Source organism: Oncorhynchus mykiss, chromosome 4, assembly GCF_057628025.1.
Source record: "Oncorhynchus mykiss isolate SJ-2025 chromosome 4, ASM5762802v1, whole genome shotgun sequence".
In the NCBI taxonomy this organism is placed as follows: domain Eukaryota; kingdom Metazoa; phylum Chordata; class Actinopteri; order Salmoniformes; family Salmonidae; genus Oncorhynchus; species Oncorhynchus mykiss.
This window is the reverse complement of record NC_143025.1, coordinates 19,141,832-19,166,799: the sequence shown is the minus strand read 5'-3', so window position 1 is coordinate 19,166,799 and position 24,968 is coordinate 19,141,832. Positions and strand designations below refer to the sequence as shown.

At 46.4% G+C, this 24,968-nt stretch overlaps 2 protein-coding genes across 8 annotated transcripts in view; one reads left to right on the top strand and one right to left on the bottom strand.

Annotated features, from left to right (window-relative positions):
• Positions 1-1,036: 1,036 nt before the first annotated feature.
• On the bottom strand, positions 1,037-2,797 carry LOC149983933 (uncharacterized). Its single transcript, XM_090231352.1, has one exon. It carries the CDS (start codon positions 2,688-2,690, stop codon positions 1,671-1,673), a length of 1,020 nt encoding a protein of 339 aa, XP_090087478.1. The 5' UTR covers positions 2,691-2,797; the 3' UTR covers positions 1,037-1,670.
• Positions 2,798-19,836: 17,039 nt separating this feature from the next.
• The window catches only part of LOC110522752 (ATPase phospholipid transporting 8B3), a 34,700-nt gene continuing 29,568 nt past the window's right edge, over positions 19,837-24,968 (top strand). Inside the window, exons 1-8 of one of the 7 annotated variants that reach the window (XM_036969120.2) lie at positions 19,837-20,106; positions 20,432-20,611; positions 20,731-20,789; positions 20,887-20,950; positions 21,437-21,528; positions 21,672-21,785; positions 22,711-22,809; positions 23,183-23,244. In XM_036969120.2, the coding sequence (XP_036825015.2) occupies positions 20,914-20,950; positions 21,437-21,528; positions 21,672-21,785; positions 22,711-22,809; positions 23,183-23,244 (404 nt within the window). In that variant the 5' untranslated portion in view covers positions 19,837-20,106; positions 20,432-20,611; positions 20,731-20,789; positions 20,887-20,913. Of the gene's footprint in view, positions 20,107-20,431; positions 20,790-20,886; positions 20,951-21,436; positions 21,529-21,671; positions 21,786-22,046; positions 22,810-23,182; positions 23,245-24,968 lie in introns of all 7 variants that reach the window. The other 6 variants (XM_090231351.1, XM_036969122.2, XM_090231347.1 and 3 more) reach the window with 6 other exon arrangements.

Genomic DNA, 24,968 nt, shown 5'->3' with positions numbered 1-24,968 from the left:
TGTGGAAGGCTACACAAAACGTTTGACCCAAGTTAAACTATCCAAAGGCATTGCTACCAAACACTAATTGAGTGTATGTAAACTTCTGACCCACTGGGAATGTGATGAAAGAAATAAAAGCTGAAATAATTCATTCTCTCTACTATGATTCTGACATTCCCATTCTTAAAAAAAAGTGGTGATCCTAACTTTTTACTAGGATTGAATGTCTGGAATTGTGAAAAACTGAGTGTAAATGTATTTGGCTAATATGTAAACGTCCGACTTCTATTGTATGTGAATTGTATTGTTTACACCTGCTGTATCCTGTACAAGTGACAAATACATTTCGATTTGTTTTGATTAGAAAATGTCTCCTTTCCCACGACAATGCATTGAAGTAATGTCTAACTTTCTGCAATGTGCAATAGTTGTCAATAACGGAATTCTCCGTGTGGGGTAGAGGGTACCACCCACCAACCAAAAAGAGCACCCAGTTTCAATGCTTCACACCACAGAAAAAACGCTATTTGAACGGTAAAATTCCTATAAGGCTAAGCTAAATGTTCAAACCAACGTCGCTCATCTCCGTTTGCAGATGTCAAGGCATTTTAAATCCATATATGAGGCGTGCGTTAGGTCTGCTTGACGTGTTAGTGTCACTTATTCTTGACATTAGGCTAATAAAGCAAAAGTTTTTTCCCCACACCTAATAGGACAAAGTGATTGAAAATGTCACTTTGGTCACCTTCAAGCCTGCCCTACCCTATATTGCTTATTTCAGAACTAGACAAATATTTGATTATCTTTGAAAACGTGAATGTTTCATTGGTGTAAGTATTCAATAATTAATTGAAAGAAAATGCAATCTGTCTATTTTATCCCTAATAATTGAATCTTCACTGTAATTGTAAAAGTTGTTAAACCAGTTGTATTGCTGCGGTTAGACAAATTACACTTGTAGGCCTATACGCTATTCAGCAGAATTAACTTGTTTTTGATAAAAACAGATGAAATTAGAAAATTCAAACAGAGTTAATTGTAAACTTGTGTTCGATTAAAATATATTGTGTTTGAAAGGCATTTGTTTAGAAGAAGAATTGTGTGAAAATGATAATTTTCTTAATCAAAATAAGTACATTACATTCTCAAGGGTTAATCCGTTTCTTGGGAAATACCAAATTGATGTTTTGCCAAAAAAATACCAAAATGATATTCCTGCATGTAATAGTGTGACATTCATTCAATGAATTCTCAGTTCACTCTCAAAATGTATTTTCTATACATAATGCATTTATAGAAGTATTTGAAATGATAATTGCAATTGTTGATTAGTAACCTTTAATTAAATACAGTGTCCGTTTATTATCTGACATTATCTGACATTTAAAAGACTCGTAGAAAAAAGGGTTCCAAAAGAGTTATTTGGCTGTCCCCATAGGAAAACCTTTTTTGGTTCCAGGTAGAACGATTTTGGGTTTCAGGTAGAAAGGGTTCTACGTGAAACCATTAACGGTTCTACTTGGAACCAAAAGGGTTCTACCTGGAACCAACAAGAGTTCTTCAAAAGGTTCTCCTATGGGGACAGCCGAAGAACCCTTTTAGGTTCTAGTTAGCACCTTTATTTCTAAGAATACCGTTACAATATGTATTAATATCTGGGTCCGATTTTTTCTTAGCGACTCTGTTAGCTAGAAGCTGTTTGGACTGCGGTACCTTCTGAACTGAGCCAGAGTGTTGAATCTTCCCCTGAAGCCCCTGTGTATGTCCAGGTCCTGGTGCTGCCCATCACGCTCCTCCAGTGGCAGGTGGAGAGGCAGGCTGGGGTACAGGGCTGACTGGGGGAGGCTGGGGAAACCCCAGGGCATCAACAGGTTGGTATGCATTGAGGAATGACTAAGATCGGGCATCAGCAAATTCTGGGGTGGGCATGAAGAGGGGGTGATGATGGAGGAAGTGGGGAAAGGGTGAGAGGGGGGAAGGAAGGCTCTATTAGAGGCAGAAGGGGGTTCCTCGTTGCCAGGAAGATCATTGCTGGAGGAGATCTGGTGGTGAGCTGCTTTCTCTTGTTCAGCCAATCCAACACTCTCTGGAGCACAGGCTCTTTTATGTGAGAGGAGGGATTGAGGGAAGAAACTAGGAAGACCTGAATCAAAACCAATCTGAGGACTACGTTGATTGAGAGCCACACCACCACTGCTGGTTATCAATGTAGGGTTTACCATGGTTCTAAGGAACAGCCCTTCCAGATCCTGCTGGTCACCTAGGAGGGAGGTGGGAGGGCCCCAGAGCAGTGGAGCTGAGCTATAGGAAGGCAGGGTGGCTGGGCCTGCCTCTTTCCCCAGGTCCATGTGGTACTGCAGGTTGAACACCTTGGCCCTCAACCGGGCGTTTTCCTCACTTAGGGCCAGCAGATGGCCCTCCAGTATAAGGTCATTCACCCTCCTCTTCTCCCTCGAGCGTTTGGCGGCCTCGTTGTTCTTTCGGCGCTTGTCCCAGTAGCAGGCGTCCTTCTTGTCATTAGGGGTCATCTCTCGCTTACGGCGTGCAGTCTCAAACCTCAGTAGTCTCTGGCCCAGAAAGGACGGCCGGGCCACAGGGAAGAGGAGGCCAGGGTCCATCGACACCTCCTCCCCACCACTGCTCTCCAACGAGGAGGAGGGCTGGCATATACCCTCCTGGGGCCCGTCCCTACTCCGTGGGGTATGCATGTCACTCAGTAGGCTTTGAGAGAACACAGAATTTATTTATTTATCCGGGAGTCATACTGAGACCAAGTCTCTTTTACAGATGAGCACTTTACAGGATAGGCTCTATAGTAAAATTGTTTTAAAGGAAATATAATGGACTTTGAAATATTTATCTTACACAGTAATTGACTTGATAATAGTTGACTTGATACAAAAAAAAGCCAAGGTTGGAATTTCAACAAAATATACTGGAAAAGGTGATATTCTTTAGACTATTACAAAATATTGAGAAAACTATAAACTGCACAGTGGTGTAGGTATTTCCCATCATTTTCAAATAACGTTTTGTTAAGCTATAGTGACCGTATTTGGATGTTTTAGGCCTACCTTTGTTTCGCTGTCATGATGTGAAGTGATAATGAGACAATGAGCATCTTGCGCTCTGAAAACTTTTAAGCTTCTTGTGTGTGCGTGTGCACCCATGGTGTGTTTATTTCTGTGCACGCGCATCTATGTGGTTGGAAACCATGCTTACTTTCAGTAGTCTTACCTTGCTTCTTCAGGAGTTCTGAAAGTGGAAATCCTGAGCAAGGTTGTAAAAAAAAAGTTCATCAAGAAATGACTGAACCGAGAAATGACTGAATTACCCATCCTACAGTATGTATCGCTACTGTAGCCTACCTTACAAACATCCTCTCCATAGAAATGGGTCAGTGTTTGTGTATCTATGGTTGAGACATAGGCATGTGGTGAGTGGGGGGGTTGTCCAAGCAGTAAGTGGGGGACAGTCTTGTGGGGAAAGGAAGCTTTGTGTTAAACATGTTGCTTGCGCTCTCCTGTGAGTCATCCACAGGTCTTCTATAGTTCTGAACTGCCAAAGCCTGACAACTTGTCAGATTCTGTGGTCATGATGACTCATAAAGTCTATATTTCCGAACAACTGAAAGGGTTTAACCACAGACATTCACCTGAATTTGTATCTAGTCCGACTTACCGCAAGCATACCTTTTATGCCATTATACTGTAGAAGTCAAAAAGCACTTTGAAAAAACTGTCTTTGTGGGAGTACGGATACATTTTGAGATTTAGTAGACAGGGCTTGTTGTGGTGCTCAGACTTATTATTGGTAGTGATTTCAAGATTCATTCTATACTTTACAGGTACCAGGGGGCGATGATTGGGAAGCTCCTCTATAAATATAGTTTACCAAGCTTCCAATTACTTCACACCGGAAGAAGTTAAGCTACACTAAAGCTAAGCTTAAGAAAAATATAGTTTGGTTAACTAAAGTAACTACATCCAAACTACTTTGGGAAAAATTATCATATGTAAATCTGTAATGTCATAACTACAAATTGCAAGACAGATCACTTTGGGGTCATATGTTAACAGAATGTGTAATTTAGCATATTTGTCACGACTCCGACCGAAGGACACTCCCCTTCCCGTTCGGGTGGCGCTCGGCGGTCGTCGTCGCCGGCCTACTAGCTGCTACTGATTATTTCCTCCCCCTCCTTATGTGTTGATTGTGTGCACCTGTTTTGAGTTAGGTAGTAGGCTTTATTAGTCAGCCGGCCCGCAGGGTTCCTTGTGCGGGATTAATTATTGTGATCGTCTGTTTGGTGTACTTGTGTGCACGTCTATTGGGTTTTGTGGTTTCCCATTTTGTGGGTTTTCCCTGGACAGTTTAAGTCCCCCTGTTTGGGGCATTTGTTTGTTCGGTACGCCCTGTGTTTTTGTGAGGGTTGGCTTATGTTCAGCGTTTATTCAGTGCATTAAAATAGCACTCCCCTGAACTCTCTGCTTCCTGCGCCTGACTCCTCACCCACTTCACTCAGACCGTTACAGAATCCCGCACCGCCTGGAATGGAGTCAGCAGGAGCAACAGCCACTCCCCTCCCATCGATGGAAGAGAGGGTTCTACATCACACCACCGTTCTCCATCGGATCGGAACGGCGATGGATCTGGTGATGGAGAGAATGGACCGATGGGAGAGAAGCGGTCTCCTCTCTCCACCTTCGGCCCCCCTCTCTCCACCTTCGGCCCCCCCTCCTCAGGACTCCCCATCTCCCGACTCCAGCACCCTCCGTCTTACGCTTCCAAGGGTCTATGATGGAGCGGCAGCAGGGTGCCAGGGGTTCTTACTCCAGCTAGAACTGTACCTGGCCACCGTCAGACCTACTCCCTCGGGAGCGGAGAGGGTGAATGTCCTCATCTCCTGCCTCACGGGTCGTGCTCTGGAGTGGGCAAATGCAGTTTGGAACGGCCCAGACTCAGCGAAGGAGCACTACCCCGAGTTTTCTCGCCGTTTCCGCGCCGTGTTTGACCATCCTCCAGATGGCCGAGCGGCGGGAGAACGACTATTCCATCTCCGGCAGGAGAAAAGGAGCGCCCAGGATTACGCGTTGGAGTTCCGTACCTTGGCAGCAGGATCCGGGTGGAACGACAGGGCCCTTATCGACCACTACAGGTGTAGTCTCCGGGAGGACGTCCGCAGGGAGCTAGCGTGTCGGGACACCGCTCTTTCCTTGGATGAGCTAATTGACATGTCCATCCGACTGGACAATCTGCTGGCTGCCCGCGGGCGTTCGGAGAGGGTCCTGTGTGTTCCACCACCCAGCACCTCCACTCCTGTTACGATGGAGTTGGGAGGGGCTTTGCCGAGGGGTACCGGAGGAGGAGGCTCCCTCTGCACCAACTGTGGTCGGAGAGGACACACGGCCGATCGGTGCTGGGGGGGTCCGTCTGGGAGTCGAGATGGTAGGCGGAACATTTCTCGATCACCCCAGGTGAGTCAGCACCAAACTCACCCAGAACCCCCTGTTGGTCACATGTTTGTCTTGATTTTTTTCCTTAAATTTTTCCCCTCTTCCCAGCATAGGGCGCTAGTCGATTCAGGCGCAGCTGGGAACTTTATGGATCGCGGACTAGCTATTAAATTAGGTGTTCCGCTTGTGCCGATAGATTCTCCCTTTCCCGTGCACTCCCTAGATAGCCGGCCATTAGGGTCAGGGGTGGTCAGGGAGACCACAATCCCACTGGACATGGTAACGCAGGGGAACCATAGGGAGCGTATCAGTCTCTATATTATTGATTCGCCTGCGTTTCCAGTGGTGTTGGGGATTCCCTGGCTGGCCCGGCACAATCCTAAAATTTTGTGGAGACAGGGGGTTCTCAAGGGGTGGTCAGAGGAGTGTTCTGGAAGGTGTCTGGGAGTTTCCGTCGGTGCCACCTCGGTGGAAAGTCCAGATCAGGGTCCCACAGTGTGCATTCCCCCCGAGTATGCCGATTTGGCAATCGCTTTTAGTAAAAAGAAGGCGACTAAATTACCACCACATCGACCGGGAAGAGATTGTGCGATAGATCTCCAGGTAAACGCTGCGCTTCCCAAGAGTCACGTGTACCCATTGTCCCAAGAGGAGACGTTGGCTATGGAGACATATATCACGGAGTCTCTGGGACAGGGGTACATTCGGTCCTCCATTTCACCCGTCTCCTCGAGTTTCTTTTTTGTGAAGAAAAAGGAGGGAGGTTTGCGTCCTTGTATTGATTATAGAGGTCTAAATGCCATCACAGTGGGGTTCAGCTACCCACTACCTCTATTGCTACGGCAGTGGAATCCTTTCAGGGAGCGCAGTTCTTCACAAAATTGGATCTCAGGAGCGCGTATAGCCTGGTGCGTATTCGGAAGGGAGACGAGTGGAAAACCGCATTTAGTACCACATCGGGCCACTATGAGTACTGCGTCATGCCGTATGGGTTAAAAAATGCTCCAGCCATTTTTCAATCCTTTGTAGACGATATTCTCAGGGACCTGCACGGGCAGGGAGTGGTTGTTTATATCGATGACATTCTGATCTACTCAGCCACTCACGCCGCGCATGTGTCTCTGGTACGCAAGGTGCTTGGTAGACTGCTGGAGCATGACCTCTACGTCAAGGCTGAGAAGTGTGTGTTCTCCAAACGAGCCGTCTCCTTTCTGGGTTATCGCATTTCCACCTCGGGGGTGGAGATGGAGGGTGACCGCAGTAAGGCCGTGCGTAATTGGCCGACTCCAACCACGGTAAAAGAGGTGCAGCGGTTTTTGGGTTTTTCCAACTACTACCGGAGGTTTATCCGGGGTTTTGGCCAGGTAGCGGCTCCAATTACCTCACTGCTAAAGGGGGGCCCGGTGCGGTTGCAGTGGTCAGCAGAGGCGGACAGAGCTTTCAACAGGTTGAAGGTGCTGTTCACGGATGCACCTGTGTTGGCGCATCCGGACCCCTCTCTAGCATTCATAGTGGAGGTGGACGCGTCCGAGGCTGGGGTGGGTGCCGTGCTATCACAGCGCTCGGGTACGCCACCAAAACTCCGCCCCTGCGCTTTCTTCTCGAGTAAGCTCAGCCCAGCGGAGCGTAACTATGATGTGGGGGACCGGGAGTTGTTAGCGGTGGTCAGGGCACTGAAGGTGTGGAGACACTGGCTTGAGGGGGCTAAGCACCCCTTTCTCATCTGGACCGACCACCAAAATCTGGAGTATATTCGGGCAGCTAGGAGACTGAACCCGCGGCAGGCAAGGTGGGCCATGTTCTTCACCCGATTCCGGTTCACTTTATCATATAGACCAGGCTCCCAGAACGTGAAGGCGGACGCACTGTCCCGCTTTTACGACACGGAGGATAGGTCCACCGAACCTACTCCCATCCTTCCGGCCTCAAAGCTGATGGCACCGGTGGTGTGGGAGGTGGACTCGGACATCGAGCGGGCGTTACGGGCTGAACCAGCGCCTCCTCAGTGTCCGGCGGGGCGGAGGTACGTGCCGCTTGGTGTTCGGGACCAACTGATTCGGTGGGCTCACGTCCTACCCTCCTCGGGTCACCCTGGGGTGAGGAGGACAGTAGGGAGCCTTCGGGGGAGGTATTGGTGGCCTACCTTGGCTAGGGACGTTAAGGTTTATGTCTCCTCCTGTTCGGTATGCGCCCAGAGTAAGGCTCCTAGGCACCTTCCTAGAGGGAAGTTACAACCCCTCCCCGTTCCACAACGGCCATGGTCACATCTATCCGTAGATTTCCTGACCGACCTTCCCCTGTCTCAGGGCAACACCACGGTTCTGGTGATTGTGGATCGGTTCTCTAAGTCCTGCCGTCTCCTCCCGTTGCCCGGTATCCCAACAGCCCTACAGACTGCGGAGGCATTATTCACCCATGTCTTCCGGCACTACGGGGTGCCGGAGGACATCGTTTCTGATCGGGGTCCCCAGTTCACGTCCCGAGTATGGAGGGCGTTCATGGAGCGTCTGGGGATCTCGGTCAGCCTGACCTCCGGTTATCACCCTGAAAGTAATGGGCAGGTGGAGAGAGTAAACCAGGAGGTGGGTAGGTTTCTGCGGTCGTACTGCCAGGACCGGCCAGGGGAGTGGGCGAGATACATCCCCTGGGCGGAAATGGCCCAGAACTCATTACGCCACTCCTCTACTAATGTGTCCCCCTTTCAGTGTGTGTTGGGGTACCAGCCGGTCCTGGCACCGTGGCATCCGAGCCAGACCGAGGCTCCTGCGGTGGAGGAATGGGTGCAGCGCTCCAAAGAAACCTGGAGGGCCGTCCAGGAATCCCTTCAACAGGCTAGTGGACGGCAGAAAAGGAGTGCTGACCGCCACCGCAGTGAGGCCCCCGTGTTTGTACCAGGGGACAGGGTCTGGCTCTCGACCCGAAACCTACCCCTCCGCGTGCCCTGCCGGAAGCTTGGGCCGCAGTGTGTAGGGCCGTTCAAAGTCCTGAGGAGAATAAACGAGGTGTGTTATCGATTACAACTCCCTTCCTATTATCGTATTAACCCCTCGTTTCATGTGTCTCTCCTCAGGCCGGTGGTAGCTGGTCCCCTACAGGACGGTGAGGTGCTGGAGGTCCCTCCTCCCCCTCTGGACATCGAGGGGTCCCCGGCGTATACGATACGGGCCATTCTGGACTCGAGACGCCGGGTGAGGGGCCTGCAGTACCTCGTGGACTGGGAGGGGTACGGTCCGGAGGAGAGGTGCTGGGTACCCACCAGGGACATTTTGGATCCGTCAATGTTGAGGGATTTCCATCGCCTCCATCCGGATCGCCCTGCGCCTCGTCCTCCGGGTCGACCTCGAGGCCGGTGTCGGCGCGCTGCGGGAGCCACGCGTCAAGGGGGGGGTACTGTCACGACTCCGACCGAAGGACACTCCCCTTCCCGTTCGGGTGGCGCTCGGCGGTCGTCGTCGCCGGCCTACTAGCTGCTACTGATTATTTCCTCCCCCTCCTTATGTGTTGATTGTGTGCACCTGTTTTGAGTTAGGTAGTAGGCTTTATTAGTCAGCCGGCCCGCAGGGTTCCTTGTGCGGGATTAATTATTGTGATCGTCTGTTTGGTGTACTTGTGTGCACGTCTATTGGGTTTTGTGGTTTCCCATTTTGTGGGTTTTCCCTGGACAGTTTAAGTCCCCCTGTTTGGGGCATTTGTTTGTTCGGTACGCCCTGTGTTTTTGTGAGGGTTGGCTTATGTTCAGCGTTTATTCAGTGCATTAAAATAGCACTCCCCTGAACTCTCTGCTTCCTGCGCCTGACTCCTCACCCACTTCACTCAGACCGTTACAATATTAAACACAAAAACAATGTTTCAAGTGAGAATTAGGCAGGTCTGATGCGGAAAAATAAGGAAATTATTTTATTTTATTTTTGCATAAAATGTAGTGTATAGTTCCAGTAGTTCCAGTGCATCGGAAAGTATTCAGACCCCTTGACATTTTCCACATTTTGTTACGTTACAGCCTTATTCTAAAATGTAGTACATTGTCCAACCCCCCTTATCAATCCACACACAATACCCCATAATGACAAAGCAAAAACAGGTTTTAAATGTCTTTTTGCAAATGTATAAAATAAAAATATCACATCACATTTACAAAATTATTCAGACAATTTACTCAGTACTTTGTTGAAGCACCTTTGGCAGTGATAACAGCCTTGCGTCTTCTTGGGTATGATGCTTGGCACACCTGTATTTGGGGAGTTCCTCACATTCTTCTCTGCAAATCCTCTCAAGCACTGTCATGTTGGATGGTGGAGCATCACTGCACAGCTATTTTCAGGTCTCTCCAAAGATGTTTGATCAGGTTCAAGTCCGGGCTCTGGCTGGGCCAATCAAGGGCATTAAGAGAGTTGTCCCGAAGCCAATCCTGCGTTGTCTTGGCTGTGTGCTTAGGGTGGATGTCCTGTTGGGGTGGATGTCCTGTTGGAAGGTGAACCTTCACCTAAGTCTGAGGTCCTGAACGCTCTGGAGCAGGTTTTCATCAAGGATATCTCTGTACTTTGCTTGATTCATCTTTCCCCCGATCGTGACTATTCTCCCAGTCCCTGCCACTAAAAAACATCCCAACAGCATGATTCTGCCACCACCATGCTTCACTGTAGTGACAGTGCCAAGTTTCCTACAGAAGTGACGCTTGGCATTCAGGCCAAAGAGTTAAATCTTGGTTTCATCAGACCAGACAATCTTTTTTTCATGTTCTGAGAGTCATGTGCCTTTTACTGAGGAGTGGCTTCCATCTGGCCACACTACCATAAAGGCCTGATTGGTGGAGATCTGCAGAGATGGTTGTCCTTCTGGAAGGTTCTCCCATTTCCACAGAGGAACTCTGAAGCTCTGTCAGAGTGACCATCAGGTTCTTGGTCACCTCTCTGACTGCTCTGTTTGGCAGGGCGGCCAGCTCTAGCAAGAGTATTGGTGATTCCATTCTTCTTCCATTTAAGAATGATGGAGGCCACTGTGTTCTTGGGGACTTTCAATGCTGCAGAAATGTTTTGGTACCCTTCCTCAGATCTATGCCTCAACACAATCCTGTCTCAGAGCTCTACGGACAGATCCTTCAACCTCATGGCTTGGTTTTTGCTCTGACATGCACTGGCAACTGTGGGACCTTATATAAACAGGTGTGTGGCTTTCCAAATCATGTCCAATCAATTGAATATACCACAGGTGGACTACAATAAAGTTGTAGAAAGATCTCAAGGATGAACAATGGAAACAGGATGCACCTGAGCTCAGCTTCAGAGCAAAGGGTCTGAATACTTACAGTACCCGTCCAAAGTTTGGACACACCTTCTCATTCAAGGGTTTTTCTTATTTTTTTTAAACTATTTTCTACATTGTGGAATAGTAGTGAAGTCATCAAAACTATGAAATAATCACCTAGTAACAAGAAATGTGTTAAACAAATCAAAATATATTTCATATTTGAGATTCTTAAAAGTAGCCACCCTTTGCCTTGCGTTGCACAGTTTTGATATTCTCTCAACCAGCTTCAGAAGGTAGTCACCTGGAATGCATTTCAATTCACAGGAGTGCCTTGTAAAAAGTTAATTTGTGGGATTTATTTCCTTCATTAATGCGTTTGAGCCAATCAGTTGTGTTGTGACAAGGTAGGGGTGGTATACAGAAGATAGCTATATTTGGTAAAAGACCAAGTCCATACGCAAGGACAGCTCAAATAAGCAAAGAGAAACGGCAGTCCACCTGTCACGACTGCCGCCGAAGTCGGCCCTTCTCCTTGTTCGGGTGGTATTCGGCGGTCGACGTCATCGGCTTTCTAGTCACCACCGATCCATGTTTCAGTTTAGTTTTGTTTTATCTGTATCACACACACCTGGTTTCAATTCCCATATCATGTTCCTTATTTAACCCTTTGGCATACATTTCTGTTCTGTCCGTGATTGTTGGTGTCTTAAGTGGTTGTTGTATGTGCTAGTGTGTATGTACGTTCCTATTTGGAATTTTTGCTTGACTTTTTGAGTAAACTACGTTGTGTTGCTCAAACCTGTGTCCTGCGCCTGACTCCGCTACATCTCTGCACCCAACCCCCATCATTACTTTAAGACATAAAGGTCAGTCAATACGGAACATTCAAAGAACTTTCAAAGTTTCTTCAAGTGCAGCCGCAAAACCATCAAGCACTATGATGAAACTGGCTCTTACCTGGACCGCAAGGAATGGAAGACCCAGAGTTACCTCTGCTACAGAGGATAAGTTCATTAGAGTTACCAGCCTCAGAAATTGCAGCCCAAATAAATGCTTCACAGAGGTCAAGTAACAGACACATCTCAACAGCAAATGTTCAGAGGAGACTGTGTGAATCAGGTCTTCATGGTTTCGAATTGCTGCAAAGAAACCACTACTAAAGGACACCAATAAGAAGAAGAGACTTGCTTGGGCCAAGAAACACGAGCAATGGACATTAGACCGGTGAAAATCTGTCTTTTGGTCAAATTTGAGATTTTTGGGTGCAACCCTTGTGTCTCTGCATGTGTGGTTCCCACAGTGAATCGTGGAGGAGGAGGTGCGATGGTGTGGGGGTGCTTTGCCGGTGACACTGTCAGTGATTTGTTTAGAATTCAAGGCACACTTAACCAGCATGGCTACCGCAGCATTCTGCAGTGATACACCAGCGCTTCGTTGGATTATAATTTGTTTTTTAACAGGACAATGACCCAACACACCTCCTGGCTGTGTAAGGGCTATTTGATTAGGAAGGACAGTGATGGAGTGCTGCATCAGATGACCTGGCCTCCACAGTCACCTGATCTCAACCCAATTGAGATGGTTTGGGATGAGTTGGACCGCAGAGTGAAGGAAAAACTACCAACAAGTGCTTAGCATATGTGGGAACTCCTTCAGGACTGTTGGAAAAGCATTCCAGGTGAAGCTGGTTGACAGAAGTCAAGATTGTGCAAAGCTGTCATCAAGACCAAGGGTGGCTACTTTGAAGAATATCAAATATAATATATATTTTGATTTGTTTAACTCTTTTTTTTTTACTACATGATTCCGTATGTGTTGTTTGTGGCGCAGCGGTCTAAAGCACCTCATCTCAGTGCTTGAGGCATCACTACAGACACCCTGGTTTAATTCCAGGCTGCAGAACCAGCCGTGATTGGGAGTCTCATAGGGCGGTGTACAATTGGCCCAGCGTTTGGCCAGTGTAGGCCGTCATAAATAAAAAAGTAAAAAAATGTAAATATCAGTTGTCTTCACTATTATTATACTATGTAGAAAATTGTTAAAATAAAGGAATACCCTTGACTGAGTAGACTTTGACTGATACTGTATGTAAATAAATGTAAATAAAGTTTTTTTATTTTTAATACATCTGAAACATTTCTAAAAGCTTGTTTTCGCTTTGTCATTATGGGGTATTGTGTGTTGAATGAAGAGGATAAAAAAAAAAAATCCATGTTAGAATAAGCCTGTAACATAACAAAACATGGAAAAGGGGAAGTGGTCTGAATACTTTCTGAATGGACTGTAGCTACACTGCTACATGGCAAAGAAGTAATTAACTACAGGAAATATTACCTAGATTTGAGTTTAGTTCAACTACCACCAAGCTACTGCAAAATGTTTTTAAATTACTAGTTGAACTACATGTAGTTCACTACTTCCCAACACTGCCAGGAGGGCGTATCTATAATAGTCTAAAGTAGTTTAAACTCATTTATCTGCACTGAACTGAGAATATATGGTGGCTGAAAACAATGTGGTGGACGGCCTATCGGGTATTTTCTCACAACTGTCCAGTTCTTTCACATTAGTGCAGATGGAGGTATGAGGAGAGGAAGCCACTTTAAACTATTGAGATACAGTACAGGTTTCAGTTCATTGTGTGGCAAAACCACTTCCTGCCTTTATGCTTGCATGGGATTTTCCTCCTCTGCATACATAGGCCTACAGTATGTCAACAAAGCGACACGCTAGCTAGCATATCTATAGGCAAGTAGCAGAACACTGTCCATCTCACCGCTTCATCCTCCCAACCCCCATCTTATCAAAGCTAACATATACAGGGTGTTGCATCCATGCACAGTCTCACATACAGTACTTCCAGAAAGTGGTTCATTGTGGTGTCCTGTAAACTAGTACACATCAAGTATTGTTTGACAGGTTATGACTCCTCATCTTACCTGGCTAATTAAAGAGTTGATCAAAAAATTACTTAAAAAAAAAAAGACCTTTGGGCCTTGTTTCTTTTGCTTTCTGTTTCGAGCTGTCAGAAGTGTGTGCTTGTGCATTTTGACAATTTAACATAATGTAATGTGAATGACAAGACGTTGTTCTATTTCAAACCAAATCATGTCTTCATGTTCGCCATCTTGGTCGAAAGGCCCTTTTGAAATATTGTTGTCTTTGCATGATTCCTGCTCCTCTCCTGTCGACTAAGGTGCTAACCACTCTACACAGGAAGTTTCACTGCCTCATTTAGCTCACAAGTGTCACCTCCTGCCTCAGATGCAGTGTGACTGGGTGACAGGGTGACAGGTTGACTGAGAGCAGAGGTTGGTCAGAGCCTGGATGGTGTTCCCTGGCTGGTGGAGTTCTCCCACACTAATCCACTCACCCATCGGTACATATCACATCCAGTAGTATGTAAAGGGCCACAGAGATTATAGTTTGATCTCACAGTGTGTGAAGGATTACAAGTCTGTAATTGGGGTCAGGGTATTGCACTGCTTTTGAGCTCATGTGGAAGTTTTTCTAATGGCACCGGAGGAGATGGCTGCCGTTTTACGGCCTCCTAACCAACTGTGCTATTTTGTTAGTTTTATTTTGTATTTAATGTTGCTGCTACCATCTCTTATGACCGAAAAGACATCTGGACATCAGAACAGCGATTGCTCACCTCGAACTGGACGAAGATGTTTTCTTTGATGAGTCCCACGCAAAGGATATACAAGACCTTTAAACAGGTTAACATTCACAAGGCCGCAGGCCAGACGGTTTATCAGGGTGTGTACTCAGAGCATGCTCAGACCAACTGGCAAGTGTCTTCACTGACATTTTCAACCTCTCCCTGACCCAGTCAGTAATACCTACATGTTTCAAGCAGATCACCATAGTCATAGTCCCTGTGTGCAAGAATGTGAAGGTAATCTGCCTAAATAACTAGGAGATTAACTCTCCTTCCAGACTCATATCAAGCATCTCCAATCCAAAATCAAATCTAGAATCGGCTTTCTATTTCGCAACAAAGCCTCCTTCACTCACGCCACCAAACTTACCCTAGTAAAACTGACTATCCTACCGATCCTCGACTTCAGCGATAACATCTACAAAATAGCTTCCAATACTCTACTCAGCAAATTGGATGAAGTCTATCACAGTGCCATCCGTTTTGTTACCAAAGCGCCTCCCACCACTGCGACCTGTATGCTCTAGCCGGATGGCCCTCGCTACATATTCGTCGCCAGACCCACTGGCTCCAGGTCATCTATAAGTCTCTGCTAGGTAAAGCTCCGCCTTATCTCAGCTCACTGGTCATGATAACAACACCCAACACCCATAGTACACGCTCCAGCAGGTATATCACACTGGTCATCCCCAAAGCCAACATCACCTTTGGCCGTCTTTCCTTCCAGTTCTCTGCTGCCAGTGAGTGGAACGAATTGCAAAAATCGCTGAAGCTGGAGACTTACATTTCCCTCACTAACTTTAAACATCAGCTATCTGAGCAGCTAACCGATCGCTGCAGCTGTACATAGTTAATCTGTAAATAGCCCACCCAATCTAACCTACCTCATCCCCATATTGTTTTTATTTACTTTTCTGCTCTTTTGCACACCAGTATCTCTACTTACACACCATCATCTGCTCATCTATCACTCCATTGTTAATTTGCTAAATTGAAATTACTCCACTACTATGGCCTATTTATTGCCTTACCTCCTCACGTCATTTGCACACACTGTATATAGACTTTCTTTTTTTCTATTGTGTTGTTGACTGTATGCTTGTTTATTCCATGTGTAACTCTGTGTTGTGTTTCTGTTGCACTGCTTTGCTTTATCTTGGCCAGGTCGCAGTTGTAAATGAGAACTTGTTCTCAACTAGCTTACCTAGTTTTTTAAATAATGGTAAATTTTTTAAATGTCGGTAGCCATGAAGTGCTTTGAAAGGCTGGTCATGACTCACATCAACACCATCATCCCAGAATCACTAGACCCACTCCAATTCGCCAACCACCTCAACAGATCCAAAGATGATGTAATCTCAATCGCACTCCACACTGCCCTTTCCCACCTGGATAAAAGGAACATTTATATGAGAATGCTGTTAATTGACTACAGCTCAGCATTCAACACCATAGTGCCCTCAAAGCTCATCAATAAGCTAAGGACCCTGGGACTAAACACCTTTCTCTGCAACTGGATCCTTGACTTCCTGATGGGCCGCCCCCAGGTGATAAGGGTAGGTAACAACACATCCACCACGCTGATGCTCAACACAGGGTCTCCTCAGGGGTGTGTGCTTAGTCCCCTCCTGTACTTCCTGTTCACCCACGACTGCGTGACCAAGCACGGCTCCAACACCATCATTAATTTTGCTGATGACACAACAGTAGTATGCCAGATCACCGACACCGATGAGACAGTTTATAGGGAGGAGGTCAAAGACCTGGCAATTTGGTGCCAGGACAACAACCTCTCCCTCATTGTGAGTAAGACAAAGGAGCTGATCGTGGACTACAGGAAAAGAAGGGCCGAACAGGCCCCCGATAACATCGACAGGGCTGTAGTGGAGCGGGTTGAGAGTTTCAAGTTCCTTGGTGTCCCCATCACCAACAAACTATCAGGGTCCGAACACACCATGACAGTCGTGACGAGGGCACGACAACACCTTTTCCCCCTCAGGAGACTGATGAAAAGATTTGGCATGGGTTCCCAGATCCTCAAAAAGATCTACAGCTGCACCATTGAGAGCATCCTGACCGGTTGCATCACTGCCTGGTATGGCACCTGCTCGGCATCTGACAGTAAGCCGCTACAGAGGGTAGTGCATACGGCCCAATACATCACTGGGGCCAAGCTTCCTGCTATCCAGGACCTATATACTAGGCGGTGTCAAAGGAAGGCCCGAGAAATAGTCAAAAGGCTCCAGTCGTAGACTGTTCTCTCTGCTACCGCACGGCAAGCGCTACCGCACCTCCAAGTTAAAGTCCAAAAGGCTCCTTAACAGCTTCTACCCCCAAGCCATAAGACTGCTGAACAACTAATCAAATGGCCACCCGGGCTGTTTATTATCCATGCATAGTCACTTTACCCCTACCTACATGTACAAATGACCTCGACTAACCTGTTTCCCTGCATATTGACTCGGTACAGGTACCCCCTGTATATAGCCTCGTTATTGTTATGTAATCTTATTGTGTTACTTTTGATTTCATTTTTTACTTTAGTTTATTTAGCAAAAATGTTCTTAAATCTATTTCTTGAACTGCATTGTTGGTTAAGGGCTTGTAAGTAAACATTTAACGGTAAGGTCTACACCTGTTTTATTCGGCGCATGTGACAAATACAATTGGATTTGATTTGATTGGACTGAGTACTGGTTTGATCTAACCAGGTGAGATGGAGCTAGCTCAAAGGGGCCTCCAGTCCTCTCTGCACTACTGGGCTGCAGTTTGACACCAACACAGTGGTACTGATGTACTCCCAACTAAATATACTGCAGTATGTCTGCCCATCCAGCTCTCTTTGTGTGGACATCAATCACCAACTGTCCTTACGGTTACATGCACTATCATAAGTAGGCCTCCTCCTGTTGTGCTATATTCAGTGGTGTGGTAGATTCACATCGAAGTGTATGTGTGTGTGTGTGTGTGTGTGTGTGTGTGTGTGTGTGTGTGTGTGTGTGTGTGTGTGTGTGTGTGTGTGTGTGTGTGTGTGTGTGTGTGTGTGTTTGCTGAGGGATATGAGGTTTAGCAGGTATAACAGGCAGCAGTTAAACTGTAGTGGAAAAAGCCTGTCCGACTGGCCTTATTGTGTGTGGAGGTTTGAGACTCCATGCCTCAACGCATCTCAGAAAACCACTCTGCTGCAAGCCCACATTTAAAAATAGATGGGACTGATTGTTCCTGATAAAATACACACGTGTGCACACACAAAGACATTTGCGTTCAAGGTTTAGCATGGGGCCCTTTTGAGGATAATCAAATCTGGGTATGAGTAAAAAACATAACCACATATAACACTATGTTAAATAGAGTACATACAATTGAACCATTTGATCTAGCTGTAAGATATTTATATGTGTTGACAGAACATGAAGTCTTGTTAATGTTTATAAACTGGTAATAGTTTGTAGTGGATTGTCAAGCTGCAGTGGTTATTTACAACCACCAGATGGCAACGCAACAGAGAAAAGCACAAGATGGTGGGCTGACTGAACAGTGGAATTATATGACATCTAAATGGCTCTGATAACACATGCCTTTTGAACCTAGAACATGCTTTGAGATAATTAGCCATGTATCTTAGGGGTTTTATATACTTATTTATTTCATACTGATACCAATGATAGTCATTGCATGTCCACTTCTGATCTTCCAAACAGTAATGGTGATAAGTTGCCTTTTGACCTAAGGAAATTGACCCACCGTTTTGATATACAATCCTGACAGTTGCTGTGGTTCCATCGTGATTCCAGACCATTCAGTAGTTTCCACTGTTGTGGCCACCTTTCCCATCTAGCACATTTGGATAGTTGGAAGTTGTGGGAATGTATATTTTTGGTTTCACATTGGTTGTGGGAAAGAAGCCATACGTTTCCTGACCTGTAAAATGAAATGTTTTTTTTAAATGTTCTGAGAACAGAAAATTTTTTAGGTTGCATGGGGGTTCATGGAGTGTTCTGAGTATGATCCCCAATCAGAGACAACGATAGACAGCTGCCTCTGATTGGGAACCATACCCGGCCAACAAAGAAATAGAAACCATAGATTTCCCACCCTAGTACCCCCCCCCCCCCCCCCCCCCCCCACCGCAAAACCTGTCTCCATGGGGGAGGGTCCGGGTGGGCATCTAGCCTTGGTGGCGGCTCCGGTTCGGGACGTAGACCCCGCTCCGCTCGTGGCTCCGCCAACTTCGGGGGCGCCTCTGGTGCGGGGAGTCATCGCCGGAGGAATCGAACCGTGGATCATCGCCAGGGACTCTGGACCGTAGATCGTCGCCGGGGACTCCGGACTGGGAACCGTCGCTGGAGGCTCCAGACCTTGGAGTAGTGAGTTAACAGTGAGTTAGCAGAACATGTCACTAAATAGCAGACAATGTTATGCCATAAACAATCAAATTGCTTATGGCATAACGTGGTATACCGAAAGCACTTTCCTAGTTGAGGTGTATGGAGGTTTTTCATCATGTTGTAAGGTCAATACATGGGGCTTTGTGTGGACAGGAGCTTCCCTTTGAGGATAAAGACATAGTAACCACCCATGGGAGGGAGCTCACTCTGCCAATCCATCCTCATCTCAGTCCTCCTGCAGCTTGGAGTGCTCTAATAGACAGAGAAGGAGAGAAGGAGAGAGGGGGAGAGAGGAAGGGAGAAAGAGAGAGAGGGAGAGAGAGGTAAGGAAAAATAGAGTGAGAAGGAGAGAGAGGAATGGAGAAAGAAGGAGGGAGAGAGGGAGAGAGGGAGAGAAAATACAGAGGAAGAGATAGGAGGAGAAGGAAAGGGAAAGGAGGGAAGAGGGAGAGAGGGGGTGATGTGGGGAAGAAAAGGAGACCTCTGTGTTGTGAGGGGAAAGAACATGAAACCCATGGTGAAAGGAAATCAGAACTGGGAATTTGGTTTGGTATTTCCAGGACAAAGATGGTGACCTATTACCTACTTATACATACTTTCACCTGACATTCAGGCCTGTGTTAGTTAGCCTTATTAGCATTGTGACAAAGACTAAATCTCAAAATAATTTCCTTGTTTTCTGTAGACTGCTTTCCCATCCTCCTTAAACTATTGAAATTCAGCCAAAGACGTCAATGAGTCCCTCTGTACAGACGAGTACATCTCAATGTTGAATGGCCAGGGAAAAGGGGCTGGGGAACGAGGGACCACTGGTATTTGTGTTCTCCCACAAACTCTTATAACCTTTCCACCTTTCATTTTATTTTTTTTCTCCCGTCTCTCCTCACACATTGTCCCTCCCTCCCTCCCTCCCTCCCTCCCTCCCTCCCTCCCTCCCTCCCTCCCTCTCTCTCTCTCTCTCTCTCTCTCTCTCTCTCTCTCTCTCTCCCTCCCTCCCTCCCTCCCTCCCTCCCTCCCACTCTCTCTCTCTCTCTCTCTCTCTCTCCCTCCCTCCCTCCCTCCCTCCCTCCCTCCCTCCCTCCCTCCCTCTCTCTGGCAGGTGCAGGTAGAATATGTTGATACTGAAGCTACCTGGGAAAGAGAGAGGGGCAGGGACTGAGAGAGGCAGGAAGAGAGGGAGGAACGCCAGCAGGGGAATTATTATGAAATGCTGTGGAGAATGTGTGGAAAGTCACCACCATGTTAATATTCAGCTGTGGTCTGACTGCTGAGGTTGTTGGCACGTGCGATCGTCACCTGGTAACAGATGTTATGTGACACACAGAGACACACAAGCCATGGAGGGATACTCAAAGGTTGCTGTTTACAGGTGGGTGTTATTAACGATCACCTACATACCTACACATTTTTTAACATCGAGCTATGGGTTTGTTAGGAGGTACGTTTCTTAGTTCATTAATTGTGGGAGCTTATTCGAGTTTGTGCTGTTTAAACTAAATTGTGTGCGGGAGGCTTGTGTTTAGGGTTGGTGTTTGTTGTCATCAGGTAACATTTACCTGTTATCTATTTTCTTTGTAAGGAGAAGAGGGAATTAGAGAGTTATAGCTAAGGAGGTGGAGCCCCTCTCTCTGGTCCGTCTGAGGTGAACTGGGTTGACCTTCATTCCACTGAATACGATCATTACTTCTCTTTAGGTCATGGTGACAGATGAAAACAGAATATCTACCACCGAACCACGATTCACCGCCTCTTGTTGTGTTACCTTTTGAGAGTCCTGGCTTAAAAGTATGATACTCAAATAGTTGGATCGACAAGTTTCACCAACTGCTTACCAAACAAAGACTTTTAACCAAAGCTGGGTTAACTCATGTTCAGTAGGTATTTTGTCATCTACTGATCGAACGTCTTAAATGTTAAACCTTGGGACCATTTGAGTTCACACTCAGCCACCTCAAATGACATAGGATTTTGTGTGTCTTTCTGATGAAAATAGGTCACAGTCAATGATTTGAGGAGTCAAGATTCCCTCTTTCTCTCTGTGTGTCCTATGAGGTAAGCAAGCATGGCAACAGTGGAATGAGTAACAAGGCTGGCATGAGAGTCAATGTTATGAATAACTTGACTGTTGCTCTCTGTTTCACTCTTCCAGAACAGTATATTTAGTCATTATAGCACCATGACCAAAGGGGATACTACCACCAACCCTGAAACAGGTCAGTCCAGTCTTTGTGTCCATCCATATTTGCATGAAACAAGTGAAAGTGTGTCTAGATGTCAAATAAAGCATCCTATATATGACCTTTGACCTAGTTTGATAATGATGGAGTGTTTTAAGGGATCCGGTTTCCTCAGAAGAAGCTTTTAGAGTAATTTCTGCCTTCTCCAGGCGCAGGATAGGGGAATAAGGGGCTGCAAGATTCCCCCTGAGAGATGTAAAATAACACACTATAGTCTGTCACACACACACACGCACGCACGCACACACACACACACACACACACACACACACACACACACACACACACACACACACACACACACACACACACACACACACACACATGATCTCATCTTACCCCATATGTGATGGACAGTGACGTGACCTAGTCCCTGTGCTATGCCCTCCTCAAATCTCATTGGTGATAGAGAAAGCCAATTTGTGGTTGTAATAGGCTTTTCTTTAACCCTGTCTTTAACAGATATTACGTGGGAGGTGAGAGCAAACAGCCGTCACTTCCACAAACATCGACAGCGGAGATCCTTTCTGTGTTTCCGCTGGGGCCGATATGCCGTGAGTCACAGTACACTGTGTTATTGTAACCCAACACTGTAGGCACAAACACACTAACCCACTAATTGACAAACACTCACGTCTCCCTTGTGTCTCTCTCTCTGTGTTTCTTTCTGTGTCTGTCCTCTGGGTTGGGTTGCCAGGACAATGTGGTGCGCAGTTTTAAGTACTCCCCTCTGACCTTCCTACCCCTCACGCTGTACGAACAGTTCCAGCGAGTAGCTAACCTTTACTTCCTCCTCATGGTGGTGATGCAGGTCAGACTCTGGGTTTCATTTATCTACTCAGTTCATTTCTATGGTTTCAGAGGATGGGTAAATCATATGTATTTTTTGGCCAATATTTGACATTAGTGATTTTATTTATCTGTATATATGTTGACAAAAGAATGGTAATATTTTCGATTGTTTTAGACTAGTGTTCTAGTATAAGCAGCTTGTGTGCAATTTATACTTTATACATTCAGTGAATGTGGTAATCAATATGTGTGTGTGTGTGTGTGTGTGTGTGTGCATTAGTGCTGAGCAAACATAGCTTTTTTAGGTTTCGGTCCAATTATTAAAACATAAATAGGTTTTTTTGATGTTGGTTTCGATATTTTTTTTAAACATTAAATGCATTGTGAAATAATGACATTAAAATGACATTGGAGCTTTTTAATGGAAATTCCAAATCCGAAAATAGTGACCATTCAAATTTAAAATCCTAAGTATGTCTGACAAAATCATTTGACTAATTCTTCAAAGTAGATAAGGCATACTATCACATTCTTCTCTATCCCTCGCGTTGTTGTGTTGTGTACGTTCCTCTCTCATGCGTTCACAGCGGTGTGTCTGCCTAACCTAATGTAGCAGCTGTAAAAGTGTATCCGTCTCTGTCCGAGCAGGAAAGAACAGGCACAATGGATTATGGTCATTGAAGGAAATGACCACATTTCTGCACTGAACGAGGTTGAATATTTCCTTCAGTGCAGGATCCCACATAGTTCTTGACTTGATTTCTCTCGTGAATAATTTGATTTCTCTCTAGAGAAACGGCTCGTTATGCTCACAAAAAAAACACGAAATGGAATTCAAGTAATTGAACGTCGGCCAATTAGTTGCTTAAAAACAACAACATTAAAAATCTTGGTTAATCGCTCAGCACTAGAGTGCATGCATATGTGCATGTGTGTGTTTCCAGTGTGTCCCTGCCATCTCGTCCATCCCCTGGTACACCACCACCATTCCCCTGGTAATAGTTCTGTCAGTACGGGGGCTTAAAGACCTGACCAATGACCTGGTGAGATTACTCACTCACCCTCCAATCACGCACCTCGCTCATTCATTGTCCTCATTGACTCCTTGTACTCATTGACAAACTGGTCTTCCAAGTTGCGTAGATTTTTAACTAGCTTCTCTCCTCCAGCAGCGATTATGTTTTGCATGGAGCATTCATGGTTAAGTGCATCACTGCGTTATGTTTACACCCCTTTTGAAAGGCTTTGTGACCCTCTTTATTGACTTGTCAATTAGTGAAGGATGTAAATCTCTCAGCTTGTGTCACTATATGGTCCCCTAAATGTGTTTTCTCTCTCTCTTTCTCTCTCGCTCTTTCCTATTAACCATTTATTATCTGTCTGTCTGTCTCTACTATCTCTCTCTCTCTCCCTCAGGCCAGGAGACGCAGTGACTCTCAGATTAATAGGCGACCCAGTGATGTCCTCATCTCCCAGAGGTGAGCACAAATATGCCAGCTCTGCCTCTTAGGGCACAAACCTAACTTCAGACACCCTTGTGAACTGTAAAACATTTAAACGTTTGTGTCAATCTACTGTGTCAGTTCCTTTGTGCTTCTAGTACAAGGGAAATAATGTAGGTCTTTACCTCAACTCCTTTCTTTGTCCATTTTGTCTCTCTCCTTTCTTTCTCTCTCCCTTCTGTCTCTCTCCCTTCTGTCTCTCTCCTTTCTGTCTCTCTACCGTCTGTCTCTCTCCCTTCTGTCTCTCTCCTTTCTGTCTCTCTCCCTTCTGTCTCTCTCCCTTCTGTCTCTCTCCCTTCTGACTCTCTCCCTTCTGTCTCTCTCCTTTCTTTCTCTCTCCTTTCTGTCTTTCTCCCTTCTGTCTCTCTTCTTTCTGTCTCTCTCCCTTCTGTCTCTCTCCCTTCTGTCTCTCTCCCTTCTGACTCTCTCCCTTCTGTCGCTCTCCTTTCTGTCTCTCTCCCTTGTCTCTCTCCTTTCTGTCTCTCTCCCTTCTGTATCTCTCCCTTCTGACTCTCTCCCTTCTGTCTCTCTCCTTTCTGTCTCTCTCCCGTCTGTCTCTCTCCCTTCTGACACTCTCCCTTCTGTCTCTCTCCCTTCTGACTCTCTCCCTTCTGTCTCTCTCCCTTCTGTCTCTCTCCCTTCTGACTCTCTCCCTTCTGTCTCTCTCCCTTCTGACTCTCTCCCTTCTGACTCTCTCCCTTCTGTCTCTCTCCCTTCTGTCTCTCTCCCTTCTGACCTCCTCCATTCTGTCTCTCTCCCGTCTGTCTCTCTCCCTTCTGTCTCTCTCCCTTCTGACTCGCTAACTTCTGTCTCTCTCCCTTCTGTCTCTCTCATTTCTGTCTCTCTCCCTTGTCTCTCTCCTTTCTGTCTCTCTCCCTTCTGTCTCTCTCCCTTCTGTCTCTCTCCCTTCTGTCTCTCTCCTTTCTGTCTCTCTCCCGTCTGTCTCTCTCCCTTCTGACACTCTCCCTTCTGTCTCTCTCCCTTCTGTCTCTCTCCCTTCTGACTCTCTCCCTTCTGTCTCTCTCCCTTCTGTCTTTCTCCCTTCTGACTCTCTCCCTTCTGTCTCTCTCCTTTCTGTCTCTCTCCCTTCTAACTCTCTCCCTTCTGTCTCTCTCCCTTCTGTCTCTCTCCCTTCTGACCTCCTCCCGTCTGTCTCTCTCCTTTCTGAGTCTATCCTTTCTGACTCTCTCCCTTCTCTCTCTCCTTTCTGTCTCTCTCCTTTCTGAATCTCTCCTTTCTGTCTCTCTCCTTTCTGAGTCTCTCCTTTCTGTCTCTCTCCTTTCTGAGTCTCTCCTTTCTGACTCTCTCCTTTCTGTCTCTCTACCTTCTGACTCTCTCCCTTCTGTCTCTCTACCTTCTGACTCTCTACCTTCTGACTCTCTCCTTTCTGTCTCTCTCCCTTCTGTCTCTCTCCTTTCTGTCTCTCTCCTTTCTGTCTCTCTCCCTTCTGTCTCTCTCCCTTCTGACTCTCTCCTTTCTGTCTCTCTCCCTTCTGTCTCTCTCCTTTCTGTCTCTCTCCTTTCTGAGTCTCTCCTTTCTGACTCTCTCCTTTCTGTCTCTCTACCTTCTGTCTCTCTCCCTTCTGTCTCTCTACCTTCTGACTCTCTCCCTTCTGACTCTCTCCTTTCTGAATCTCTCCTTTCTGTCTCTCTCCTTTCTGAGTCTCTCCTTTCTGTCTCTCTCCTTTCTGAGTCTCTCCT

Excerpts from the sequence above, each read along its gene's own strand:
- LOC149983933 (XM_090231352.1), bottom strand. The coding sequence starts at position 2,690 with ATGCATACCCCACGGAGTAGGGACGGGCCCCAGGAGGGTATATGCCAG.